The sequence below is a fragment of the Crassostrea angulata genome, chromosome 5 (genome assembly GCF_025612915.1).
Source record: "Crassostrea angulata isolate pt1a10 chromosome 5, ASM2561291v2, whole genome shotgun sequence".
Classification (NCBI taxonomy): domain Eukaryota; kingdom Metazoa; phylum Mollusca; class Bivalvia; order Ostreida; family Ostreidae; genus Magallana; species Magallana angulata.
Window position 1 is genome coordinate 34,501,920 of NC_069115.1, and position 27,271 is coordinate 34,529,190.

General features: G+C 34.0%; 2 protein-coding genes across 6 annotated transcripts in view; one reads left to right on the plus strand and one right to left on the minus strand.

Moving 5' to 3' along the window:
* Nucleotides 1-16,537, minus strand: part of LOC128183218 (neuron navigator 2-like) — a 154,643-nt gene extending 138,106 nt beyond the window's left edge. Inside the window, exon 1 of the mRNA XM_052852151.1 lies at nucleotides 16,373-16,537. Coding sequence (XP_052708111.1) covers nucleotides 16,373-16,450 — 78 coding nt within the window. The 5' untranslated portion in view covers nucleotides 16,451-16,537. The remainder of the gene's footprint in view (nucleotides 1-16,372) is intronic.
* Nucleotides 16,538-18,801: 2,264 nt separating this feature from the next.
* LOC128183219 (transcription factor E2F8-like) lies at nucleotides 18,802-27,071 on the plus strand. 5 transcript variants are annotated; one of them, XM_052852163.1, is made up of 12 exons: nucleotides 18,802-18,919; nucleotides 20,200-20,833; nucleotides 20,935-21,014; nucleotides 21,117-21,247; nucleotides 21,403-21,544; nucleotides 21,724-21,794; nucleotides 21,922-22,006; nucleotides 22,220-22,363; nucleotides 22,701-22,772; nucleotides 23,163-23,231; nucleotides 23,825-23,971; nucleotides 24,292-27,071. In XM_052852163.1, the coding sequence occupies exons 2-12, from the start codon at nucleotides 20,202-20,204 to the stop codon at nucleotides 25,488-25,490; spliced, it is 2,772 nt and encodes a 923-aa protein (XP_052708123.1). In that variant the 5' UTR covers nucleotides 18,802-18,919; nucleotides 20,200-20,201; the 3' UTR covers nucleotides 25,491-27,071. The 5 variants fall into 5 exon arrangements, with proteins under 5 accessions (XP_052708123.1, XP_052708122.1, XP_052708124.1 ...); XM_052852162.1 differs by lacking the exon at nucleotides 18,802-18,919 and adding an exon at nucleotides 18,940-19,749; XM_052852164.1 differs by lacking the exon at nucleotides 18,802-18,919 and adding an exon at nucleotides 18,940-19,313.
* The last annotated feature ends 200 nt before the right edge of the window (nucleotides 27,072-27,271 follow it).

The following is a 27,271-nucleotide window of genomic DNA, read 5'->3' on the forward strand; positions in this document are numbered from 1 at the left end:
AGAGTAAATAATCTGTGACTTTTCATTCCCCGGTCGATTTTGAAGGTTTTCATGTCCAAGAATTAATCACTCTTAACTTTCTGTCTCATCCTGATTCACTTAAACCTAGTAGCGTATCTCCACATACATATGTATAAGTCGCTTGGTATTTGAGTTCTCGGATGGAGCTTAATATCCACTATGCTTTTTATATAACTTCAAACAGCAAATGCAGAGAGAGAAAAAAAAGACAGCTTCAGCGACTCTGGATCAATACCATTGTTTTGTCGAGAGAGAAAACATATCTACATTCAACTATTTTAATCCTTTCACATTGGGAACGGCAGTTGCAAAAAAAAAAATAACGAAACAGCGTTCTAATTGTTTTTAAATTGGAAATCAATGACTTGACCATCCCCCATCTCTTTCCTCCGCAGTGCCCCGTAAAATTCACTCATTACAACCACTTCTCCCTCTCCGGTCTATATTGTCCAAGTCTGTCATTGCAGACTCTGATGCAATGCCGATCACAATAGGAAAGAGAAAGAAAAAATCCATGAATTATTATCCAACTGCAGTATAAGGTGCTCTCGGAGCTCTCCGTCTCTCTCAGTCTCTCTCACTGTACTATGGCATACCAATAAATAATCGCAAAAGCTGCAGCTATAGGGGGAGAAAAAAACCTGTAGATTTGAAAGGAGCAGCCCTGGTGATCTTGAATCAATGAAATGTCAATAATTTGATACAGTAGATGTAGAATGCTTAATGATAAACAAAGATTGCTCTGCTTAATTAGTTACCAGCACTTGTTTGAAGCTTTGTTTCTTTGCAGAGATATTCCTTAGTTCCTCCTCTTGCATGAAGAGAAAAAAAAATAGGTTTCTTTTCTTTTCTTTTTATCAAGAGCCCCAGCAAATACAAAAGAGTGAAAGTATGGCGTACAATCAAATGGTTTTTACATGCTTCGACTACCTGTCAGTTCATTGTAGTTATTTGTTATACCTCAATTATTACAGCATCTATTTAATGGGGTGCAGGTTTTTTTTGTGGGAGGTTTATTTATGTGCATGCTGAGTTTATTAATAACCATTGTTGAAATTTTAATGTTTCTGTGTATGTGATTTTTATTAAAGAATATTTTCCACACATTGAATCAAACACAATAGACTTGCACTAATCAATGATTATACTAATTATCTGTTTACTTTGCATTGAACTAGTACATATTGGTCAATAAATATAAAAAAAAAAAACCACACACACAAATCCAACAAAGTACATTTCTTAAACATGATAAATTCTAAAAAACCTAATTGCAATGTATGTTATATTTCAATTCAATTTTTTTTTTTTGGGGGGGGGGGGGGGGGGGGAGGGAATTTCTCTTTCATTTAATCATCATTGTTTTAAATAAATTCATTTTCTGGATGCTACGATCCCACAATTTCTAGACATGCAAACCACTTCAATAAATTACCATCAGAGGGTTACGGAGTCTGTACAAACTTATTAGCTATACATACTTCAAAATAATCACGTCAGACCAAAACCTCAGCAATTTTCGATGTTGCAGTTTACCCAATAAAATCCTAATAAATAACAAACTATCCCCCCCATCAAGCTTAACTCGTAATAGTGCACAGTATTCAAATGCAGCTCCTTCAAAATGAAGACTTACGAGCATTTGGATGAATATTAGTATCATATTCTGTCAATTATAATTACAGACAATATTGATCAGAATGGTGGCACAAGACGACATTACATCATTGTCCCGAGAGGCGCCCCTTGTACATACGTCAATAAAACCATTTAGTCAAATTGCACTGGTCCATATACAGATAGGAAGGATTAAATGTTTCCTCAATTAATTTAGGGTAATGAAAATTTACATAACAAACCTAAAAATGTTGATCTTTATTAAAGAACATAACATTTTGGGCAAAAAAAACCCAACCTATTACAGGAATTTCATCAGTTCTTTATTAGGATGTCAAAAGTGCAAAACAATATGGAAATCCTTATACATTGATTTTATTTCTCATTTGATATTCTACAAGCAATTGGTATTGTTATAATATTAATTAGTAAATTTTGTTAAGATCTCCCTTTCCCTCTATCCTCTTCCAAATAATTGAAGTCTCTGAATCTAAAGCCATATTCGATGACACACTTGAATCCATTTCATTAAGCTTTGAACCCTGGGGTGGAATTAAACTTTCAAACGTTAAGTCAATACCCATCAATTAACTGAATGATCATTGCAGTCAACAATTATTGGCATGCCTTTACCCATGCAGAGTAAGCTAGTGGCCCTCGCATGTTGAATTTCAACTTTTTTCCGACTAAAATTATGATCTCATCCATCATGAGGAAAAACAAACAAAAGCGTCTCTTTTCGATGGACAGGTCAAATATTGATTTGTTTCGAGTTACAGATTGTGTATTGAGTACATGTAAAACATCATGTCTCCTCTCTCTGTTCCAGTCTTCCTGGAATTTAACCTCCCGCCAGCTTTTAATGTCTGCACAATTCAATCCTAGGTGCTCCATTGACTGATCTAATAAGTTACTAATTGATTTGTTCTTAATGGGTCAAACACTGATATTGGAAATCTTTACAAGGTATTTCTTTCTCTAAGCGAATTTTCAATACAAATATGTCCATTTAAAAAATAATTAGAAAGTGAAGATACGGATAAAAAAAAAAATCAAATACCAAAAAACAAATTTATGTCTGAATACTAATAGGCTCAAAATACATTTAACGCTTATCAAATGGACTTGTGTGTCGTAACTCACCCAGATAAAGGTCATAAAAAATGCATATTGGTACCCGTTGGAAAGTTTACACATGGAACGATAAAAGCATTCTGCCTTAATGTTACCTGATACAGATAACCTGCCCTTTGCATCCTTTTAACCATTGCAGCCCAGACATAATCTGTACCTTTGGGCTAATAATCTCATGCAGTGTGCCCTGTGGACCTACAGGTCTGAATTTCAACATTTCTAAGGAAACTCTATCTACAAGCAGCAAGTCTTGTGATCACCGTTTTCATCAATAAACAATTCAAGTGATTTCTAAGCCCGAGGTTCTCTTTTGCATTTATTTGTCATTATCTTCCAGAATTCAGAGCTCTTCAAATACTGTTGCCTTGAGTTATTTCACAGCAAGTGGAGAGGCTCTTTGCCAATGTATCCTACTGTCTTGTCTAAATTTCTTAGATGATTTATCTGCTTCATTTAAAGAATATTGTATGCAACTCCAATAAAATAATTCTATCAAAATAACTGCATTTACAGCAATCTAAATCAAGGAAAATGTTAACAAATTACATGCAATCAATTGCAATTATACATGTAACAGTTGTAATCATTCCAATGTTGACACAGGTGAGCTAAATTAAATATGGAACATTTCATTGTCTTAGCTCATCCAATCAAATCTGCCCTTTTATGTGACTTATTTTTCTTGCTTAAAGGGAATTTGAGAAAAAAAAAACATAGCTCCTATCCTATCCTATCATTTCGCAACATTTATTCAATAACAATTTGCTGAAACAATTAATGCAGACTTAATTAATGCTTTCTTGCTTTGGATGATCAAGAGACTTCAAACAAGGCAGAATTCTGTGTATTCATTAGGCAAAGGGGTCAAGGTCAATCATGAAAATGAATTCTAGCTAGATCATCTTTTCTTTGATGGCTGATGCATTAGCTTTCGATAAAAATATTGCACAAAGTGAATCCATGATCACAGTTTCGTATGACGCAGGGCCAAGTACATGTAGGTTAATTGGCAAACATTTCAGGTAGCAATAAAAAATTCAATTAAACCTGGATCTGTCACAACTAGATCAACTTTCTAAAATGCCTATAATGGTCACCATTCATTTTTATTTCTTTATGGGTTCTAAATTTTCTTTTGCTGTGCACATTTTTTTGGATTTAGTAAATTACTGGACTTTAGTATGGACACTATAATGGCCTTTAGTAGTAAACCTAACAAATTAAAGAAAATGATGATAGAATAAGATACTGATGGAATGATGCATTTGATCTTTCACCTTAGCATACTTCTAACAAAAGCCAAACGAAAAACAGGAAATATGAGAAAAACTCCCAATTTTATGAAATCCTGAACAGCATTGAAAAGTTCCAGCTAATTAATTGCTTTTCTGTAAGCTAATACATGTAAAGAGTATAGGATTTTCTTCATTCTATCCCAATGGAACGGTTATGACGTCAGATGAAATGCAAAAATCAAACAAATTAATGTGTAACGTTAGGGCTCTCTTAAAAAGTAAATTTAGCTTTTGCAATATCCAAAATACAATAATTTCGGTTTCTAAAGCCTAAGAAGAAAAACTGCAAATCAATATTTTTCAGCATGAAGATCCTAACTTTATATCTTTTTGGCTCCAGTGGTACTTATATGTACATAATATTGCCTCTCATAATGTTCCGAATCCATATATAGAAAAGTGGGCGAAAATAACAATCTGGTCAATAAATCCCCTATAACATCACTGCTGCTTATAATTCCAACAGGGGGGCTGAGATTGAAGCACGTACAAGCCTAGGGTCGCTCGCGAAGTGTTGTATCCCTCCCCAATGAGTTGTATCCAAAACAAGAAGAAATGCTTACCACAAAAGTGCAAGACTACAGTCTTAATTGCAGATAAAAAAGAAACAGGACCCTCCGCAGGGAGTTCGTTGCCAGCAATAAATAATTCACAACTTAGAAGGGTTGTGTGTTTAGGCCGATTGAGATAGAACAATACAGATATGATCTTGGCCAAAAAACTATGAAAAATTGATTTGTACAAATAGCTATCATCATAAGCTTTTATAAACCAACATATATATTCAAACAATAGCTTGTAATATTTATGATATACTGTATGTATACAAGGTTATTTTCACCCCATGTACCGGTAGTTTTCTCCCTTCAACACTTAATTGCAAAAAGTTCACTCCCATTGTTTGAAGAGAAATGAAATTCACCAAGTCTTAAATTTGCCCTTTGACAATGAGGGCGAAAGGAGGAAAATATTTACCCCGCTCACAAAGTTTTGTCTTAAATTTGCCCACTGACAACAAGGGTGAAAGGGGCGAAAATAGGACGGGGGTTAATATTCCCTTTATACCTTATCTTGCACTGTATGAAGAAAAAGCAAGCATCACAGATGCAATGAAATTTTTAAAATTTTGTATTCCAATATTGTCATGTTAAACTATGTTATTGTATGAATAACAGACCTTGTGAGATTATTCGTGTGGTTTTAAAAAATATTCTTAATTTTTCATTTGGATCCTGATGTGGTTTAATCACATAGTCATCATGGAATAGTTTGGAGATGAAAAATTCTCATATACGGTACTATAGATTCCTTTTTTAATGCAAGTACTTTTTAAAAATTTCATGATTCCAATTTTTGGTATCAAATCACAAGAACATCAAATTGTGACACCCCCCAACCCCCCTCCCCCCCCCCCCCCCCCCCCCCCCCCAATATTTCATCATATGTAGTTTCCTATTGACTGTCAGAAAACCTATAAAGCAAGATTTTAAAAGTTTTTAGCCACACTTTCCATGATTTTTGCATACAATAATTCCCTTTGCTTAATGTCTTTGTTTGCGACTACTTTCAAAGTGCACACACCGTCAGCATTAAGCTCGTCATCACTGGTAATTTTTGCTTTGGACTAGCATCGCAAGTCTGCAATGTATGTGGTGCTTTTGTCTTTGAAATTAGGATTGGCCCCAAGTAAGTCTGTGGAACTATAGAGGACCATAAACATATGTCATCTGATGTTTCCATGGCTGTCCCTAAACCATGAAAGCTAAAATAATGAACCAAAGATGTCTGCTAAAGATAAGATTATACACTTCATAGGGGAGTTTTGGTATATCATCAGGTTACTGCATTCGGGCAAAACAAATTACGAGCTGAAAGTCCTTGTAGGAATAAACTTGAACAATTAAGAAGATGCATATTGTCAGAATAGCTGATTCAGAAGTAAATTTTGTTTGGAAATTTGAGGCAAAAATGACAGAAATACTACCGTACTATGTTATGTTAACTGTTGGGTATAAATAATAACCACTGTGGGCAGTTCCATCGACTTGAATTGACAGTCATGTGCTAATGTGTTGATAAATCTCCCAAATGGAGGTCATTAAAAAATTTAAATATTGCCAAAACATACTGTACCCTTACTTGAATAAAAAAAAATTAAATCAGAGTTCTTGAAATCTTTTTTCTGCTGTCAGACATTTGGACTGACTACCATCTGAAGTTTGTCAGTCCGGACAAATTTCTATCAGTCCAAAATATTTTAATAGAAGGATGAAAAACTATATTTGAATTTTATTATCAATTCACTTCGTTCTTAACTTACAAGCCTCCCAGTTTCTCTCAATTTTTCCTGATATGATTCCTCTTAACTTTCACATTCAGGCTTCTCACGTTCACATTCTTATTTATCACTTCATTAATTTTAACTTCCTTCCCTCTCTCTCATCAACTTTCCTTTTTTATCTTTCTTTCTCGTTCTCTTTTTTTTTCTGCACACATCATGCCACAGGGACTTAGTTGTCGGATAGTGGAGTTCTTATTATTTGCTCCCGAAGACATAAATGATTAAAATTAGTATTTTTGTGTGTATTTCTGTGTGTTACAATGAAAACATTAACTTAAAACCCTGTTTCAGTGTGTAAAAAGTGTATTTATATACCGGGGTACATAAAAAAACGTAAAAAAGATGACACTCGCCATCTTTGATTCATAGGGGGCCATCGGTTCACGCTATGTTTTAAACAAGTTCTCCAATTTCTCCAAGTAATTTCTGACTATAATATCTATGTTGGAAAATGATCGAAAGCCTTATTCCTATCGCATGGCTTTACATCTGTTAGTTGCATTATAAACCAACCGTGTCAACATGTACTAAACACTCGCCAAACTTATCGAAAGCATCTGAAGTTTTCATTTAAGTGACGTAAATTATATTCATTAGTACTGAAATGTTCCGAAAACGTATGATCAGTCTAGAGAGAGCCAAAAATCCGCGAAAAAATCCTCTTGATTTATCGTATGCATTCGGATCTCCTCAGTGATTACCCAGAATAGTTTGGATAAACTTCGTTGCTTTTGTACGAAATTTAGTTTTGTTTTCGAAAGTTCCCCTGTCAACTTTTACCGGTCATTTGGACTGACAGGCAACCTCAAGTAATCGGTCCTTGGTTATTTTAATCGGTCTTGCCGACAGGACCGAAAGATTTCAAGAACTCTGTTAAATGTTTATTAAATTCTACTTATCTAGTAGATACCAAACAGTGTTGCTGCTTTGTATAGAGTTTATCTTTTATTAGAATAAATATCAAAGAAATAAGCTCCGCTTGAAATGTATATAATCGTTGTTTTGTGTGATGTCATAGTTAACTCTCTGGTGTGACCACAAAATAGACCTTTTAATAGTGCTGTGTAAGCCAAACTATTCAATGACCTACAATATACCTTACTTAGATTGTTCAGCAGTGAATAGTTCAACCTTGCTAAAAATCAGAATCACTGAATTTAAAGATCTCTTGAAATTCATAATTTCAATCAATTTCAATCAAACTTTGTGCATTACATTCCTAAAAAGTTCATATCCAAAACCCATGCACAACACAAATCTATGCAGTCTGCAATCTACTATTATACCTGTTTAAAAATACAAGATTGAAATATTATGCCTATAAATTCAAGCAAAAGATATTGTGGAATTCATTAGCAAGAGATTCCAGTAATTCTTTTTTTCATCAGAGTACTCAAAAGTCTTTCTTTTTTCATTTATTACACACAGAATTAAAAAATGTTCATTATCAAACCTCAAGGGAGGTAACTCTTCTGCAGATGACTAACTTCATGGGCTTTATATATAGCATTCTCATTTTGTCAAATTTTCATTTATTCTGTAAAACTAAAATAAGGAATACTTGAAAAGTTAAACAAAAGACCAATTTTAAGGCCTGGGTCTGCCCAATAAATAATTACATCCTTATTTCATTCCCTTTTACATTTATTTTGTCACTCAATCCATACATGACTCATGAAATCTCTATCCCCAATTATTCATATTTAACAAACACAAAAGACAAGCATAAAAGCAGTCCCCCCAAATCATGATGATGTTGATGAAGCATTTGTAATTGATTTCTGCCTTCGGTGACAAGAACAAATGGTTGTTGCTGCAATGGAATCCTGCATGAAAGTCCATGTTGCCCCCTGACATTCCTCTTGCAGAACTGCCACGGTGCATCATGGCATTGCACAATTGATTCTTGGTTTCCCATTCCTTCAAACATGGTTATGAAGTCCCTTTCGTTGACAGTTTGCCATCTGTTTCTCGGTTTGCTCCTTGGAGCGGGCCCCGATATGAAGTAGTGCGACATGTAATTAATAATTTAGTCGGTTTTTGCATGTCATGTCAGTCTTTCCTGCGAGGCTTGCCACATTAGTGTGAAACCCTAGAGATAAACCCATAAATTAGGATTATCCTGTGGATGACGACTCCGTTTTCAGTTAATTGCCAAATATGACCATTATTGGCATATTTTTCTGAAAACTCTCTTCCATTGTTTTTCCAAAGAAATACACATATTCTTGAAATCCATTACTTTAAAACAGATATTTTTGAATTTTCCATACTTCACCATAAATTTTTAAATTTGAAAGCAAGTAAGAGATGGATCAAACTTCAAAGTTCGCAGTTCTCACGTAATTAAGATGCTGTCCCTGGATGTGTTTTCTTCAAGCAAGTCAGCTCAGGATTAAGGTGGTCACATGATACGATTTAACATGTGATTTTAATATAACAATAAATATTTGATCATTGTATAGGTAAGGTCATCGTGAGGTTATAATTGGTTCTCTCCGAAAAAATCAATTAAATATTTGACACAATCAGATTTTAATCAACTTTCGGATTTCCATTTATGTGGTCATACAGTATGATTTTAGACAAAAGCAAATCAAATAAGAAAATCGCATTGTGTGACTGCACCTTTATATTATCCAAAAGAATTTATATTAAAACAACATGTATTATATATAGATGCAGCAGATTCATATACAAGTGGGAGCTCCTTTTGAATGACACAACTTCTATAGCCTCATTGCTCCCTCCGCCCCATCTTAATTGCTAAAATGTTCCTTCTTGTCATCTAACTTTGACTTAAATGTCAAGGCTATTATTTCTATTCAATTGTCAATAACCTTTTCACTTCATGAAGATGCTTTGTTTTCCTCAACAAGAAAATACCATGCCTGCAATGTGTACATAATACTTATTGTCAAATGTTACTTCCTTACTGACACCAAAAATTAAAAAAAGAATCGTTTAGTTGCACGCTTTTTTAATTTAATTTTCAACACAATTGTATTACATATACTTCTGCTCAAAGAGCTGTGTATTAGTGATGGGAATTCGGAAAATTTTCATAATCGATTATCGGAAATAATCGAAAGTGTATAATCGATTAAATAATCGAAAGTTTTAAAATTATGTTTAATTGAATAAAACAATTCTCTGAACAAAAACTTGCGTCTTGCGTTGTATATACAGTAATATACATGTACTTGTTTCAGTTGTTAAAAGCTATCAAATATTTATTCAAATAAATCAAATATGTTAATAAAATTTAAATATTATTATGCACATACAATCTTATTTACTGCACCTGGTTAGAATAAAAGAAAACTAGGAAATAAAAATATGTTGTACCATTTATAGTAACTAGGAAGTTAGGAACAAGTTCAAACTTCAAACAATAAACATAAACAATTTAAAATATTACAAATTAATTTGAAATTCAGAGTTCAAATCCCATTTCAAAAACATTAAACAAAAACAATTTTAACTGTTTTTAAACATCATAACTAGAAAGTTCACATCTGACCGAGTCACATGACATACAACTTCAGTGTTGCACCAGTACCTTTCAAGGTTTTTATTCAAGAAAATGAGCAAGTCAAAATTTGCACAATGTAGTCTTCTTTCTTAATTAACTATTTCCCCTGCTATACTAATTGGATCTTGATTTGCGGCATCTGCCTCGTCCGTGAGACTTGCACATGGGGCCGCCATTTTGTTTAAACCTATATTTTCGTTTTGATGTTTGAAAAAAAAGTCAAATCATACGAAGAATTTTCGTAAATTACGGTTTTTTAATTTTTTTTTTTAAACAATCGATTATGAAAATCTTAATCGATCATTGACATCGGGAGACATTTAGCGATCGACTTTCGATTGTCGGCGATAATCGGCCCATCACTACTGTGTATTCATGTTCCTAAAAGCTAATTCCTAATTCACATACATCAATGCAGTTTTTATGATACAAAATATCTATGTCAAATTCAGTTGAATAAACTCCTTAAAAATATTTACATGTACTTCCCAGTCTTTCACAATTGGTACGTTGGCGGAGATGAGATTTCATTAGCTGTTTACAGAGCAAAGTTTCAAATGCATTACAGCTAGAACACACAATATGATGACCAAAAAAAAATCCCAAATTATTCCTAATTTTGTCACAGTAAGTTGTCAAATCTCAAGGTAAATTCATGTCAAAGTGTTTGAGTCATGGTAAGTGTAAATTATAAAGCAAAAAAAAATTCTTTGTTTAGAAGACTGAAAGTAGTGTATAAATTCTGCTGTGTGTTAATTTGAATATGCCAGTATATCCATGACTTCATATGCATCTGTTCTATAATAATTCAAATTAAGTTCTAAATTAGTCAGGTCCAAGTAATTTAATAAGACTGCAATTTCCCTCAGGCTCAAAATTATGAAATAATAGGGTTTTTTTTTCCATCAACCGATCAACCACAAGAGCTTTATCTATACGGTCATACAAAACAAATTTCATGAAGACAGTACACATTGGATAATATATATTTGATCAGGAATTTGTTAAGTTTCAACTATTTTCACCCTCCCTTTTCACAGAGAGAGAGAGAGAAAGAGAGAGAGAAAGAGAGAGAGTATTTGGTGATATCTATAATAATATAGAGTCATTTTTTGATATATACATTTATTGCTAGCCTTGTAAAATTCATCCACATTTTCATTAACCTGGACTTTACACAAGAGAAATAACACATCCTTGTAATACTGTGTTAATAACAGTAAGAGTTGTCTACCTTGGATTGCATACAAAATTTAGTGACTTTCCATTCAACACATATATGGAGACAAAAGATTCAAAGAAAGACAACAGCAGAAAAACATTTGATCTTTTAGCAAAATAAATACAGGAGAGGAAGCAGTAAAAAGCTTTGATCTTCCAGAAAAATAAACAAAAAGAGTTGACGGTATTATCAGTTATCCTCAACCTATCTGAGACATAAGACACAAGTAAAACTGATAATCGTTAAACAAACACACAAATAAAAACCTGCCAATTGAATACAGCTAATGACAACAAAAAACAATCCCATTCAAGCCATAGGGCAGTTTATCATACAATGGGACTGCACAAACCACAAGTCTACAAATAGGTGAGAGATGGAGTGAGGGTTTTTAGCACCTTTTGAACCTTGACATTTCCTAAGTGGAATTAGCAAGTACTTAGTGAATGGTCAGCCTGATTTGACCCCTTGCCCCCCAGGGCTGTCTCACCGTGAGGTACTGTGTCCTGTGAGGGTAACAGTCAGACATGTGACAAAATCTAATGACCTTCAAATGATAGGCAGCTGAAATTGACAGTTGGAAAAATAAATCTTTGATAATCCAATTAGACCCATACATGCACTTACAGATGTTTTGTTAGAAAAGTAATATTCTTCACTTCTAGTCTGTGTATTATAGTGGTGAAAAATATAAATGGGAATTTTAATTTAAATCATGGAAAAGTCATAATAACTCAAAATTAATATCTTTTATTCAATAACTAAATGTGTCTCATGTTGGTTTTTTTTAAATACTTTAGAAGTAAAATAAAAAGTTTAGGAGTTCAGTGTAATTGTAATTTATTATCAATGACATACTTTCAATGTATGTTTACATGCAGCAAAGAATTATCATGTCATAAAGGCATTGCATGAAGGTGTGATCCATTACTTAAAGACAAGACAGACCTTCAAGTGCTATAATGCAACCTCATATGCAAGCAAAACAAAACAGAACTTTAATGAGGTCAAAGTGATTCCTCTTTTTCATAATTCCTCTAGTTTTTTGTTTCTTGATAAATTATTGTTCTGCTGTTTGCATGGCCTTTAAAATATTTCGATTTTCTTCCAATTCAATTTATTGACATAAAGCAATTAAATACCTTAAAGTTTTATGTTAGGGGGTATATATAGGAAATGATAATGTTGAAGATGATGAGTCTCCTTCCTCTTCCCCTAAATGTCAGAAAAAATTGATTTGTGTTTTAACAACTCATAGAAAGAAGCACAATTTGCTTAAACAGTTGAAACTTTTGAAATAGCCAAAAAATAGCTACAACTGCACCCAGCAAACAAACAATTACAAAACAGTAGCTCCCTATATTCTCTAAATCTCCGATACTGATCGCAAGGAAACGCAACAGTCATATAATACCAGTAGGTACTTGAATTGATGTTAAATCACGGTGTTGTGTTTTATTGTTGGCATGACCTGGATGTATTACGTCTGAGTTCCTCATCCTGTCTCCAATATGACAACAGGATGTAGTAAAGGAAATCGACCCAAGGAGATCTCGGATAAATAATGCAGATTAGATCCTTCTCCGTAGATACTTGATCATGCATGGCAACATCCATATAAGTCCAGGTTGATTGGCCATGAAGTCAAACCTATGCAGCAGTGTGTGAAAGCTGATTTAAGGAGTTACGTGTGCTATGTGGTCAACAAAGTTCCCACCCGATCTACCGTACTTTATAATTTTAAATATAATATTTTTAAGTTATGAACCGTCATTAAGTAAAGGAAAAAAATCAAATATATTGGCGTTAAAATTTGAATATTTTTCTACATCTTTTCAAAGAGCTCTTCTTATCAAGAAGATTGATATTGTCTAAAAATGGCCGCAAACATCCAGCCCTCTTAATCCATGCACCCAGGATCTCCCTTTTTCGCATTCTTCCCTTTGTCACATGTGTTTTCAGCTGTTGATCTTTATCACAAACATGTTTTTATCCTTTATATTTGAAAGTATACAAATATTAGGTATAAAATAGCAGGAAGTTATTTAGTTACACATCTTCGAGTTTGTGTCATTTTTAAAGTTCCAGTACATGTAAAACTATATTTTGAAAAACATAAACTATACTGTAAACTATTTAGTACACAAACAAATGTTTGCATACGAAGTTTTGAAATGTTTTAACAAAATAATTCTATATATATTAAATGATATAAAAATTTTCAGAGAAAATATCGAGCTTTGAAGTCAATAACATTTCACCTTTTTCTTTGTCGGTAATGCAAATTATAATCAGTCAAAATTCTTTAAAAAATAAGCAAACACAAAACTCCAGTTACAGCAATATATACGAGATTAGAGAAACAAGTGCTGTTGGATTTCTATTCTTTAGACTGAGCATCTTGACCTTTGGCAAATCACATTCATCTTTTATTATCTAGACACTATAGCTTCTCTCTAGGAATCTATACACCTACACTGAGCATCTGTGAAGGAACATGTACTATCATCCGATATACCTAATTCAAGGGTAAAATGGTGCATGCCTTAGAATGACCTCCAACTGACACAAATAAACCATGGGAAATGTGGAAGATGCAACAAATTTAAAATCAAATGTGGATATAAATATGAATTTAAATAAATTCTAAATCAGTTATTTCTCAGTTAATTCAATTTTTTAATGTAGAAATAATTAAAAAACAATTTTTCTTTCAAAACTGATCCATCAACAACCAATGGACACTTATTTTGAAGGTATTAAAGGGAGAAGAAACCAAACTGAATTAGTGACCTGGGTGTTTTCAATCCTTGCATATTTTAATAGCCTGATAAAAATCACAGAGACTTTCCATTGATTAAATTCCAGAAGACACGGTGCAATATGTGTTGATGATGATCATCACTGGAATGAGTTACACTGCTGTAACAGACATGTGGATCCTCACAGAGATATAATCTGCTAAGAATTGGGACTGAATTACCGTCTTCATGGGCGAGTTTTAATCAGATTAGCAGCCCTGCCGATGGTGGCTGATCCCTCAGAGCTGTGTGGAACAGCGGGAGACCTCCTTATCTATGAGCTAGCGGAGTTCAGATTGCTATCATCCACAAGAAGTGATAAGAAATTATCAATTCAGTCAGATGTACAATTAGGGAGATGATTAAAGAAATGACAAATTTTATTTCTATTAATGACAACTGTTGTTGCAGATTCACACTTTATAAATTAAAGAACTTTGCGGTTACTTTGTAATTTGCCCTCTGATAAGCACATGACTTACTGATTCAATATATCGTTCACTTTGGAAAGCATGCATGGAAATCTTAAATATTTTTAAAATGATTTTCACTGACTTTAACTGTATTTACAAACATTATTCTTATTTTAAACTTCTGGGCACTGGTGGTTCAATTGTAAAACACTTCCTCCTTGCTTATTTATTGGTAAGCATTGTAAAATAACACATGTTGCATGAAAGAAAAATAAGGAAGATCTGAAATTAATTATCAGGTATCCCCTTAGGTCAACCTTGCATGGTTCGATCATTACATGGGGACATCCATATTGTTAATGACATTTTTCCTCCCCACAGCAAAACAGATGAAAACAAAAACAGCCATGATCAATATGAAAAAATATGCTTCTTTCATTGCCTAAGGGAAAATTTCAATAACTGTTTATCAATGTGTCAAAAACAAATCCTTTGTCAGCTCGTGAGGGTGACTCTTTCATCTATTGTTTTCATCAGTGACCACTAATTATAATCCTTTTGGTCTTAGAAGAACTGTCTATTTCTTCACCCCCTTACCATGTGGATGTGAATTTCTTGTTTAGTTGTGTATGGATAAAGATTTAAAATCAACAAACTGCTAATTACATGTTAGCTGTTTAATTAAAATTTATTAATTGTTTCCATACTAGTTACTTCTATTTTGATTGTTCACTTTTATCTTAATATATGTAATTATGTTATAATAATTAATAAAGTACTTTATATAAACTAATTAGCTACTGGTACCATGCTATGAATATGGAAATTAATCTATAAACACTTTTACAAAAAAAACTTCTTAGAAACTCCTCAAATACAATGTACTTACATCATTGAAAATGGTAAAGTAAGCATACTGATTTCAAGATATATCATTGAGATAGCAAAATACTGATCTTCAAAGCAAGCAATTCTTATATTGATATTTTAAACAAAATCAATGGGTTATGAAAGATAGTGACATTCATTGGTCAATATCATTGGTCCAGACAATGTTTCCTTCAATATTGTCAGAGTCTTAACATTAAGTAGACAGGGACTATGAATGACAATGAGAGGAATTTTCATCAACTTTACCCCCAAACAAGCATTGTATAAAGGATTTATGCAAGTTGCTTGTCAGGAGAAAATTGCTTGAGACTCTTTATTATTATAGATATCACCAAATACTCTCTCTCTCTCTCTCTCTCTCTCTCTCTCTCTCTCTCTCTCTCTCTCTTGTCCAGTTTATATTAGAGGTAACACTTTTGCAGTAAACTAAACATTTTCCAGTTAAGAATATATCATTTTTTTCTGATATTATAGGAATATAACCAAAGATACCATATACAATGGAAAGCAATTATACAAATTGTTTCAACTTTCAAAAACCTAAAACCGGGTTTTAACTTTGTAATACTCCAATATACAGTACTAACACCAAGATTCCATTCTCTATAGAGAAAGATTTTATCTTATGCAATTTTTTTCTTCAATCAAATTTTAAGGAACACAAAAATTGGGAGTAAATTTCACACGCAAAATCTGACATAAGATTGAGGAAAGCTTCATGTGACACTCAACTCCTAATGTGTGCAGCGATAAATATTTTATCACTGAATGAGTAATCGTGAAAAGCCGTTTTTTGTTTCATGCAAATACACCTCTTTCAACTTAGATTGATATTGAACCTAATTTGATACTCAGTTTCTCTCTGCATAACTGCACATAAACTGATAAGACCATCACTGGGATAATGTTGTGATTCAGATTTGATTGAAAAAGGGAAGGGGGGGTCAATATTGTGGCTGACCAATAAAATGGAACCTGATTCCATTTTTCTTATCCCGCATGATCGAGGATTTGTAAACAAGTCATCATTCCTCTATCCCTAAAAAAAAAACTACTTTTACAGGTACATGATATATATATTATATAAAAAGAATTCACTTACTTTTATTGTTTGACAGACGCCACTGCTCATTCTGAATAATCTCCCTTGGTCTTGAATGTGGAGTCCAGCTGCAGCCATTGGTCAGAATTCATGTCACAGCAGTACCGTTATCCATCACTTTAAACTAAAAGATCAGAATCCTGCATTAATTACTATAACAAGTCATAAGTATCCAACACATTCAAGAAATGACTTTCTGCCTGCATGTTTACGAAAATATATCACATTTTTGTAAAGAAAAAAAAAGAGAGATCGAGAAGTCCATTAACTATGAATGCATATCTTTCATCACATCATGTTGATGAAATACACAGCAAGAATTGACAGCGAAAAAAAAAAACTCCATGTAAGCAAACCACAAGAGTTTTTTCCTTGGTGACTCACGAGCTAGTAGCAATAATACATCATTGATTCATTCCACGGAGCAATTAATGCTTTGAAATGAAACTGTGCCACCTACAATGATTAGAGAGAGAGAGAGAGGGAGGGAAAAAAAATACAACGCAGTTTTTTTTTATTCCTTAATCCCCGAAAAACATTAGGCCTCTCAAATTATCTTCGTTTTATTTGACAGCGCTAACAAACCGTACATGCTATAAATCAATAATTATTTAAGAAAATGCATTATATCCGAGAGAGATAAAGAGATAAAAACATCCCTGTATAGTAGCAGACTTAATAAATATTAATTACATACATATAGGTTTTGCCTGCAAAAGCTTTTCATATTGCCTCATCTTTCCTGATGTTAAATTGTATGGCACATCTATGTATGCATTCTGGCACGTTCTGTATGTCAGCAATAGTTTCGTCGTACCTCGAGAATTTTTTTCCACTTCTTTTTAAGAACATCAGTCACTTCAGTAATGTACATTGGCATCAATCACCTGTAGAAAAACTCGTTACTGTTGAAAATTGTTAAATAAAGCTATCACCAGATAGGTATAAAACTAGAGAATGGGGACGGGGAAGGAAAAATGGTCAATATTAATTTATAAACATCCTGAAATTTCACACAATATGAATTAAACTATCTTTTTTTTTTTTATTAAAAAGTTAAGTCGCTACTTTTATCCCTTACCTAGATCTCTCACTCAAGTTTGCGTGAACTTTTCTAATTCATATAACTTATGTACTGTATTGATCCTGTTGCTGATAAATTGGTCAATACATGTAAGAAAATACATGAATGTACGTGTAATACACAAAAAAAAAAGTGTACAGTAGATATTTCTTAAAATCTTAAACCATGGGAGTTCAAACTAAAACCATTTTTAATATGACTGTTGAAGGAGAAAGTCAAATTTTTGAATTTCAAAAATCTTTAATACATCAACTTCAAATTGGCATATTGACCATTGATGTAGAGTTGGAGAAAAAGATTAGGAGTATGCAGATCGAATTTGAAATATTTTATTTGATCACTATCCCATTCTCAAAACAAGTTTTTTTATTAATACTTCATTTTTTATTAAAAAAAAAATTAAAAGATATTTCTTTTGTTTATCAAAAGAACTAATTTGTTATCAATCATCAACAATGTTTTAAAATATGCACATTCTATGTAACTATAATTATAGATGCTTCTGACCCCCTCCCACTGTGTGAATGTCATTGCCAGACATTGATTTTATTTTCAGTTAATTCATCCCTTGTATCTTCTGCACCTAAATGAATAAGATTTACCTGATGTCGGGTTATCTAATAATTTTATGGTACTAGCCTGTACGCGGAATTTGAGGTGCAATGGGTCGGGCACTCCCCTCCCACCCTTTTTGTAAGAATTATTGAAAAACCAATACGACTCAAGCCTCAGATCCCCCCCCCCCCCCCTCCCCGTACTAAAAATTATCCCTCGGGTCACCGTGGATTTACCTTATTTATCCAATCATTCACCAGATATTGATTATTTTCTCACGTGTAATGTAAGAATATAAATTCATTTTGCACTTAAATAACACCAGGGAGCTTAAACTTACTGTGTCAATTTCCCAATCCAGGAGAAATGACAGTGCATGCATTTTGCATGCTGTTTTTGCGGGAAAACTCAATCAAGAGTACTACGTCATTAAAATGTGTGTTTACACTCTTAAAGGAATCCAGGTCATGGTTGGCATTGATCAATAATTTTTCCCGCAATATTTTTTTCGCATCCTAATAGACATGCCAGAGATTCTATATCTCTTTTTCAATTATCTAAATATATGACCTAGATTTAAAATATTTGTTTTATGTAGAAAAAAATTAACTCAAGTTTCGTCTGAACATGTCATACCATAAGTACATAGATCTAACCGACGCACTGACTAGACATGTTTGAAACCAATGACCTTTCGACCGGCTTGCTGACCTTTGATCTGTCATAATATTTGAATCTGATTGGTCCTGTTATTAAGGCCTTAAATAGAATTTTAATTTGATTGGTCTTCATAAAGTGGGCGGTAACGCGGTAACTAAAACCTCAACATCTCGCGCCAAATAACGTAGCGAACGAGTCATGGAGGTTGAAATATAGCGAGATATCGACAGTTACAGCTACTAACTATGGTAATGTACATCTTTTATATCATTTAGAAACTGTTGTACCTTTCTCCTCTTCATAACCTCTCCTTCCGGTAGGTTTACATTCTAATCGTATGGCTGTTTTGTCGTATTGAACGAGTGTGTAAGACCACATCGTCTAGGCCTGTATATTGAATTCGTAAAACGATACCGTTTGTTTATTAAACTACACTGTTATGTTTTAGATGAAGTTAACATTTAGATAAATTTTCTCATCTCCATGAGATTATGTGAGATATTCTGCCAGGTCAACATGATAAACCTGTTACGACCTATCTTACGCGGGGGTCACCAAGTAGGAAGCTACCGTTGATGTTTCGACAGAAAATAAGCATCTAGATGTATCTTCAGAGCATAGACCGTAATATAAAATGTCAGTGTAAGTCTTAGATATCTGTGGTGTGTGAAATTTGGGGCTGGAGGTGTTAATGAATCGATGGCGTATTTTTTCCGCGAACAGGAACGTGTCCATTCTCAGTTGTGACCTATATATTTGGCGGAACCTAGACTACCCGGTTTATAAATCGATAATTATACCAATAGCCAGGGGCCATATTACGCAATAAATGGGCAGCTGAACTTAATGTGTTTCATATTAAATCATTTGATCAACATTGTCTATACATAACGGTCAAACAAATCTAATTTTCACCGATAAATAACAGATGTGCAGAAGTGGGGCCGCTATGGCATACGGTCACGCGCCAAATTCGAACGCGCTAGTATTCGTCTATCGTTTGAACGCCAACAGAAACTAAGAGAGTACTGTGCAAGATTAATTTTATATTTTTGAGAATTTAGCAACCCATTAGCAGGTATTTATTTTTTCTTGCTTTTAAATTACTGATACCCTGTATATTTCACTGAAAATTGACTTCGATTCACAAAGACGGTTGGCGCGCTAAATTTGTTTACACTTGTAACATACGCCAGATGTATGTTTACGTTCTGGGTAGACTATTGTGTTTGTTTTAAATGTTAATGTCACAGTTAAAAGTTGAAGAGTTTATTAGTGTTTGAATTAATATTACTCATTTTTTTTTATTATATCAATATCATTGAATTTGTATTTTGGTCAGATCTTTTTTATTCATTTTGTGGAAAGTGCTTCCAACGATTTGTAACTATAGCCTAGATTCTACTAATTTCTTCAGTCTGCTTATAAATAAATCAACTTCATAAACTATTTTATAAACTGAATATTAGACAATAGGATTAATGTTTAGCTTTGATTCATTAATGTTTTGTTCATCTTTTTCTTGCAGAAATGACAGAAATAAATCTACCTTCACTGTATTCACTTGACACAAATCCAGTAATTGAAGAATCCACTGTTGAACTACACACCAAGATAGATAGAATCCCATTTTCTCCGATCAACAAACAAAACGCTGGTGTTTCCGCACTTAAATGCAATAGCTCTCCGAAAATCCCAACAGCATCTGACAAAGAAAACATGAGAGCCAAATCAAGATCCAAGAAGGAGTCCTCTGGTTCTCCAATCAAAGCAGAGAGAAAATCATCTACAAAGTCAGAGAAAAGTTCAGTGGTAACTGAAGGACAATCTGTGAAAATGGAAAGGGTGAAAAGTGACTCTGAATGTTCTGTGGACTCAATCGGTGAGAGACCCTCCACCCCCAGCGACAATCCTGAGACCCCAGCCCCCCTTACGCCAACAGCAAATCTAAAGATGCTGTTTAGTGCTGTGAGCCCCGAACTCAGAAACAGAGAAAAACAGCTGGAAGAGGAGAGTGAAGGAAGGGAGAGTGATGATTTGGGAGGGAAATTTAAACCTCTCAATCTCGATGCAGAATTGGCAGCTTCACAGAATGAGGATGAAAATGGAGACTGGAAACCAGGCTCACGCAAAGAGAAGTCTTTAGGCTTACTTTGTCAAAAGTGAGTTTGTCTATAAATAAAGATTTTTTTGTTCACTGTAAGATTTGATTTTTCTTTACTTCGTTTGCAACATGTTCTTAATGTTATTTGAATATTTGTAGATTCCTACAGAAATATCCTGAAAACCCAGAGACAGAAGAAAGTTTAGAAATTTCACTGGATGAAGTAGCAAAAGAATTGGGTAAATATTTGTAAATTTTAAAATACAACATTTATCTGCCAACACCTTGTGTTTTATATGTCCTGATTACAGTACTAAATATTATTGTTCTATATTTTCAAGCTGTTGAAAGGCGAAGAATTTATGACATTGTCAATGTATTAGAAAGTGTGGAGATCGTCAGTCGACTTGCCAAGAACAAGTATGCTTGGCATGGGAAAACTAATCTAGTCAACACACTTGCCAAACTAAAGGTGAGAATATTTAAAAATTTAATATGCATACATTGTTATTTCCTTGTTTTAATAATATATTTTGCAAATGAATTTTGCACTGAGGATAAATTGAATTAATTTTTTTTTTTTTTTCAAAATCAGTATTAGTATTTGAATATGATTGATTTTTGCAGGCATTAGCTGATGCTGAAGGATTCGGAGAACTAGTGCTAAAGGTCAAGGACTATGAGTTGAACCGTGAACTGGCAGAGCAGAACGGCAGCGTATATAGTGCTACTCCTCCACTAGTCATGGACCCCGAAAATCCTAACGCGGGTAAGAGAAACAAAATCATTTATTGCTGTTCTTTTTTTTTATCAATGGTTACGATATATATCAATGGTTCTTATTGGACATATATTTAATTTACATCTTTCATCTATGAATATGCTTCAGTTGGTATTGTGGTTAAACTTAAATTTTGTACATGCATTAATTGAATTCTTCTTTTATAGCATTACTGAGGAAAGACAAATCACTGGGCATTATGAGTCAGAAATTTCTCATGCTTTTCTTGGTTTCCAGGGTAAGTTGAGTTTTGTGTTTAAATTACTTTGCTGTCTGAATTATATAAATTTATCTTCCTTATAAAAGACTATGAAAAAAAATAATTTATATTGAAAAGTCCTCTTAAAAAGTTGCTTCATTTTCAGCCAAGAGTTGTGAACCTGGATTTGGCAGCTAAGATTCTCATTGGAGATCCAAACATTGATAGGACAGAGAATGCTAAGTTCAAAAGTAAGAACTGTTGATTTTTATAAACAGACACCGATCAGATGCAATGTAATAAATTATGCCGATAGATAAATATACAAAATGTATAAACATGTTAAATTTCCTTCGGCCAAAAAGTACTTTGCCAAGTTTCATGCCTTGGTTATTATTTTGACGTTAAAGTTTGTTTTCTCAAATGCATAGATTTCTTCATTGTCCATCTCTTGTTTGTTACAGCCAAGATCAGGAGACTTTATGACATAGCTAATATTTTAGCGACACTCAACTTAATCAGGAAGATTCGCATAACTGACATCAGGGACAGAAAACCAACATATCAATATATAGGGCCAGATCTGGAGCAAGTTCATGAGTTGAATGGTTGGTACAATGTAAAACGCAAAATAAATTGCAAATATTAATTGTTTTGCAGTTCAATCGACTGTTGTAATACTTTTATTAGAATTTCATGCCTTCTAATCTTTTTGATAATACAATTGAAGTTTGGATATCAAACTGTTTACTCCAATACCTCCGTTATTATTGGTTTGTTGAAGTGTCTAAAAAAACATAAACATTGTTTTCTCATTCTGTTTAATCTCGTAAATAATATGAATTTTGGATCTATTGTGCATTTTATTTCTCAGTTCACTTGAGTTTGAGATAGCCATGTATCTTTGTGTGTCATGCTTTTAAGTATTGAGTACCTGTCTTGTAGTGTGCTACCACGATGGATATCACAGACCGTCTTCGAGACATTCCATGCTTGACTGTGTCAAGAACCAGCAAAGTAAGTCTAAATACCTTGCTTTTAGTATGAATTTCTTCTCAGCATTTCCAACCAACAACCAAAAAACACCTTTTACCCTCTTTTGGTTTTGTGAATTTATTTCTGTGTGGATCTAATACTTTGAGTTTGCCGTGTTTTACTTTGTTGTTGTTTTTGGGGGTACATCACTGGATTTTGTTACTAAGTATGAACCTATATCCAGTGACTGTAAAACCACTCCACCTATGGCCCCCTTTACCTAGTTTGTTCTTGTCATCAAGTGGACTTGTAGCAGACTAGTTCTTCTCTGTAACTAGGTCACTAGTTAATGGGAACCAATTCGATGGGCAAAAGTCTTCTCACACCTGTGTTACTTACCTGTGTACTATGAAACATTTTTCCATTTTGCAGTGTCTGATATCCTTTCACCAAACGGATACCGACCAATTAAACCTAATTCTCCCTATTCTGATGACAGAGGTAGCTTTCCTTTCTTTACATTCCAGCACTTATCCATGCAATTGCTTAATTATGAAAACAATTGAAATTTATTCGAAAAGTTCCAAATTTTAAAATTGAAAAAAGAAATATGTGAACAAGTAATTCATATTTTGATTCCTTCCTGTCATTTCTATGTTTTAACTACTCCTATGGGTAATCATTGAATCTATTCTTTGGAGTATGATGTAATCCAAGGGTTTTGAGTGGCCTTGATGTTGTTTTCAACATTTTACTTAATCTTATCAGTAAATTGAAAAAAAAAATAATGTTAACGTTCATTGATTTTCTTGGAAAACCCTTGAATCTCCTCTGTTTGAGTTATACGAAGATCTAAAGGGGGTTTTGTTATCTTCATGTAGGTTTCATTTGGCTTTGATTATAGTTTGCTGTTTCTCACCTTTATCAAGAATAATCTGGACCTTTTTTTTTTAGTTTAAAAGGAAATAATTTGACTTTAAAAAAACGAATTATAATGATATGTTTATTTTTTTTTTTAAGATTGTCAATGCCCGTTAGTTAATATCTATTTGATGGCAGCACTGAGAATTAAATTTGTACAAATTGTTTTGCAGGACTAAGTGACGGCGGTGTCAAGAAGAACTCCATGCCGAGACATTCCTCTTTTGAACAAATTTGTCAAGTGGCAGAGAAAGAGCGAGACAAGCTGTATGCTTCCATGTCACAGCCATCAAGCCCCACAGAGAAACTCAGCTTTGATGGTAAGCATTGTTATAATCAAAACATTTGTTTCCAAGGCTATTGGTGAATTATTTGTCGAGACGTTTGAAATTTTCAAAGATACACAAATCGCATTTAATGTACAAGTTAACAAAAGAACACAATCAATAAATGAGTTAACTAAAAAAACGGTCTATTAGTAGCAAATGCACCACTTGGGTTGCTCTTGTTTCAATTGTTTTTAAAAATGGTCCTGTTTCCCTACTGTTTTATTTGTCACAAATGTTGCGAGCATGAGTACATTTTAGCCTTCAGTCCATTGATGCTGTGTTGAAATTGTGTTTTTTTAAATATTTTGTAGATGCTCAAATGAGCCTGAGTCAGGAAGAACCCAGTACGGTTAGAAAAAGTTACAGCAAGAGAATCATTGTCAAGCAGAAGGGAACAGAATTCCAAATCATTCATCCACCAAAGACAGCAGTATTGAAATCAGATGCAGCAACCTCTGCAGAAGCAAATTCCTCAGGAGTCGCCACCAAAGATGGAAAGACGACCGAGACCATCGTCATTAAAGCCAAACAGAACTCGTCTCTGCCCCTAACCAAGGATCAGATCAATGCAGTACTGAAATCCCTCAAAGTGCCAGTACCAATCAAGAAGGAGGCAGAGATCAAAGAGATACAAAGTCCAGTCAAAAGCGAGAATGCTCCTGAGGCTGGTGTTTTCCAGGCGGTCAAGAGAGCCTATGTCATTCAGAACGGAGAACCCGAGGTCAAACGTTTCAGGTTGGAATACCCCTCACCCCCGACTGATGAAGACGAGGCCAGGATTAAAAAAACTTCCACCGAGATTAAAGGGAAGACTCCACCACAGAGAGCTTTGATGTCTGACTTCATGGAAGCCCAAGGAGGTAAAGGCATGTCAGAAGGTGAATCCAACAAAGGAATGGATTCGTGTGATTCAGAACAATCTGTTAATGGGAAGAGCAACCAGCAGGGACAGATTCACAGAATAGCAGTGCAGTTGCCAAATCAGCCCCCTACTATATTGCAGCTGCCTTTCATTCAGCGCCAGCCTGCCACTTCTATATCCCACATGCAAATCATTCAAGGAGTTCCAATGAGTGCTACAGATAGTTCGGGGCAGGCGGTGAACTTCATGGTACCAGTGACCTTCAGTCCTCCCCTCACCCCCAACAGTAGTGCCTCCCCTAGTCCGACTGTGTTCACCTTTCAAGGGCAACAGACATATGTGAACCAGACTTCCTCTGTGCCTCACTTCATTGGACAGCCGCCCGTGAAACTGTCTCCGATTCCAGCGTCCATGTCCAGTGCCTCCCACACTAGTGCTGTCCAGTCCTCGCCAGTCATCTCCCAGCAGATGATCACCCCCACGGAGCGACCCACTCCTCCCACAACCAAGTATTTTCGCAACACCCCCGGGGGCTTGATCCCGCTGTCCACCATTTCGGCTGCCGCCAGCAACTTCGCGGCCAAGGAGGGTCTGACGACGGCTAGACGCCTTGACCTGCCTGACCTCAGTGCTAACGACGTCTGCTGAACTTGATCTCATGTTTTAGAGAATTCAATCCTGGTAGCTTAGCCTTTATTATATTATGTATTTATATTTAAGATGGAGTGTAAATGTATTTTATTGAGGTATGATTGTGCTTTGCTTCTCCTATTAGGAATCTGTGTCAAATGAAGTCTTATGTTTTAAACAGTAAACAGATTTAAAAAAAGAAGAACCCGTTTTAACCAATGAAATTTGTCTAGTTTTATGTGGTGCATAAGATGTTTCAAACTATCTAGACCAAAGTATTTATTTGTCGACAAACATATGTATTTGCATGAGGAAAAGGATGTAAATGTACTTAAGTTGATATTTATGTGTAGTATTTAATTTGCTATAAGCTAAGATGTCTATCATTATCTTTATATAATTTATTTGTGTTTGAAATATGCATGAAAAACAAAAAATTCATTAAATTCTACGGTAGTCTTTTTCACAAATTTTTGTATATATACATGTGAGGGTAAACAATGTTAACAAAGTACACTTGGATAATTTTTTGCATGCATGCTTCTTGTATTCGAAAAAGACAATGAGAAAAAAAAAATATTGGATGTACATAAGTTTTGACCTGCGGTGTGTCATTTAGAATGGTAATTGGAAGTTATATATATATCTACTGTAGAATGTGTTATAAATGTGTAAAAAGGAAAAAAAATGTTGATGTGTGGGAATGTATTAATGTCTTCAATAGACCTCTTAAATGTTCAGTTGGTGGTAGAAATAGAGTATATCTGAATGTGGTTTTTTCCCCCCCTTCCAAATATTCTGTATGATGCTCTAATATTGGTCAGTTATGTGTGTGCTTGACTGTTAACACTGGTATAGATGTATAAGTATGAGGGGACTGCATATAAATATGTGTTGGTACATGATGATGAATGCAGCGTTAGACAACATGGCAAACTGTGATACAACTTTATTGTTTAGTTTGTCATCTTTTTAATTTATTGGACAATGTGGTTGTAATTAATTACCTTTTTTTTCGGTTGGATTATTCTACGGATTATCCACTTTGTTAAGACTTTGTAAGATTTTCTAGGCAGCAAACATCCTAGTGTGACCCAGTAACATGCATGTAATGCATTTGTCCGTTACGTTACTTTTATTTTCTTTTCCCCAATCATCATTTTATTGTGCATGAATAGTATTGTGTTATTATTATAATGACTTTTTTTTTTAAAAAGAAGTAATATACAATATTTGAGCCAGCTCAAATTATTTATTTTTAATATCGTAAGGGAATAATATCAGATGCTTTATAAAGAGTTATCTTCCTTGTATTGTAAGCAAAATCCACCCAATGGTAGCCATACATTTCATTCCTTAGTTGCATTGTTTTTAATTTGCTAACACCTCAGCTCATTTTTTCATGATACTCCTTTGTTTGTTTTTTGTTAGACAACAAATATTGTTCTGTTATCATTTTTTTTTTATTATCTATGTTTTATCCTTGGCAAGTGCACAATTTTTTTTCCATTGAAAATTGATAAAATTGTTGCCTAATTTGAAGTCGAATTGTACATAGATGATTTGTATATAGAGGAATAATAAACTATTTAAAGATGAGCATTGAGTCCATACTTTCTTAACTATGAATTAGTTCTAACCTGGTACATTATATAACATTTCTCTAGTCAGTAAAGCTATCTATCTTTAACTAAATGGGTATTACATGATGGATCTTTTAAAGGAATAATACATGCGAGGATTGAATTGATGCAGCTTTTGCAGGAATGTTCAGCAGTTTTCAGGACATATGGGTAAAA

Excerpts from the sequence above, each read along its gene's own strand:
- LOC128183219 (XM_052852163.1), top strand. The coding sequence starts at position 20,202 with ATGACAGAAATAAATCTACCTTCACTGTATTCACTTGACACAAATCCA. Across the intron at positions 21,545-21,723 it reads CCCCGAAAATCCTAACGCGG|CATTACTGAGGAAAGACAAA; the intron begins GTAAGAGAAACA and ends CTTCTTTTATAG. Across the intron at positions 21,795-21,921 it reads TGCTTTTCTTGGTTTCCAGG|CCAAGAGTTGTGAACCTGGA; the intron begins GTAAGTTGAGTT and ends CTTCATTTTCAG.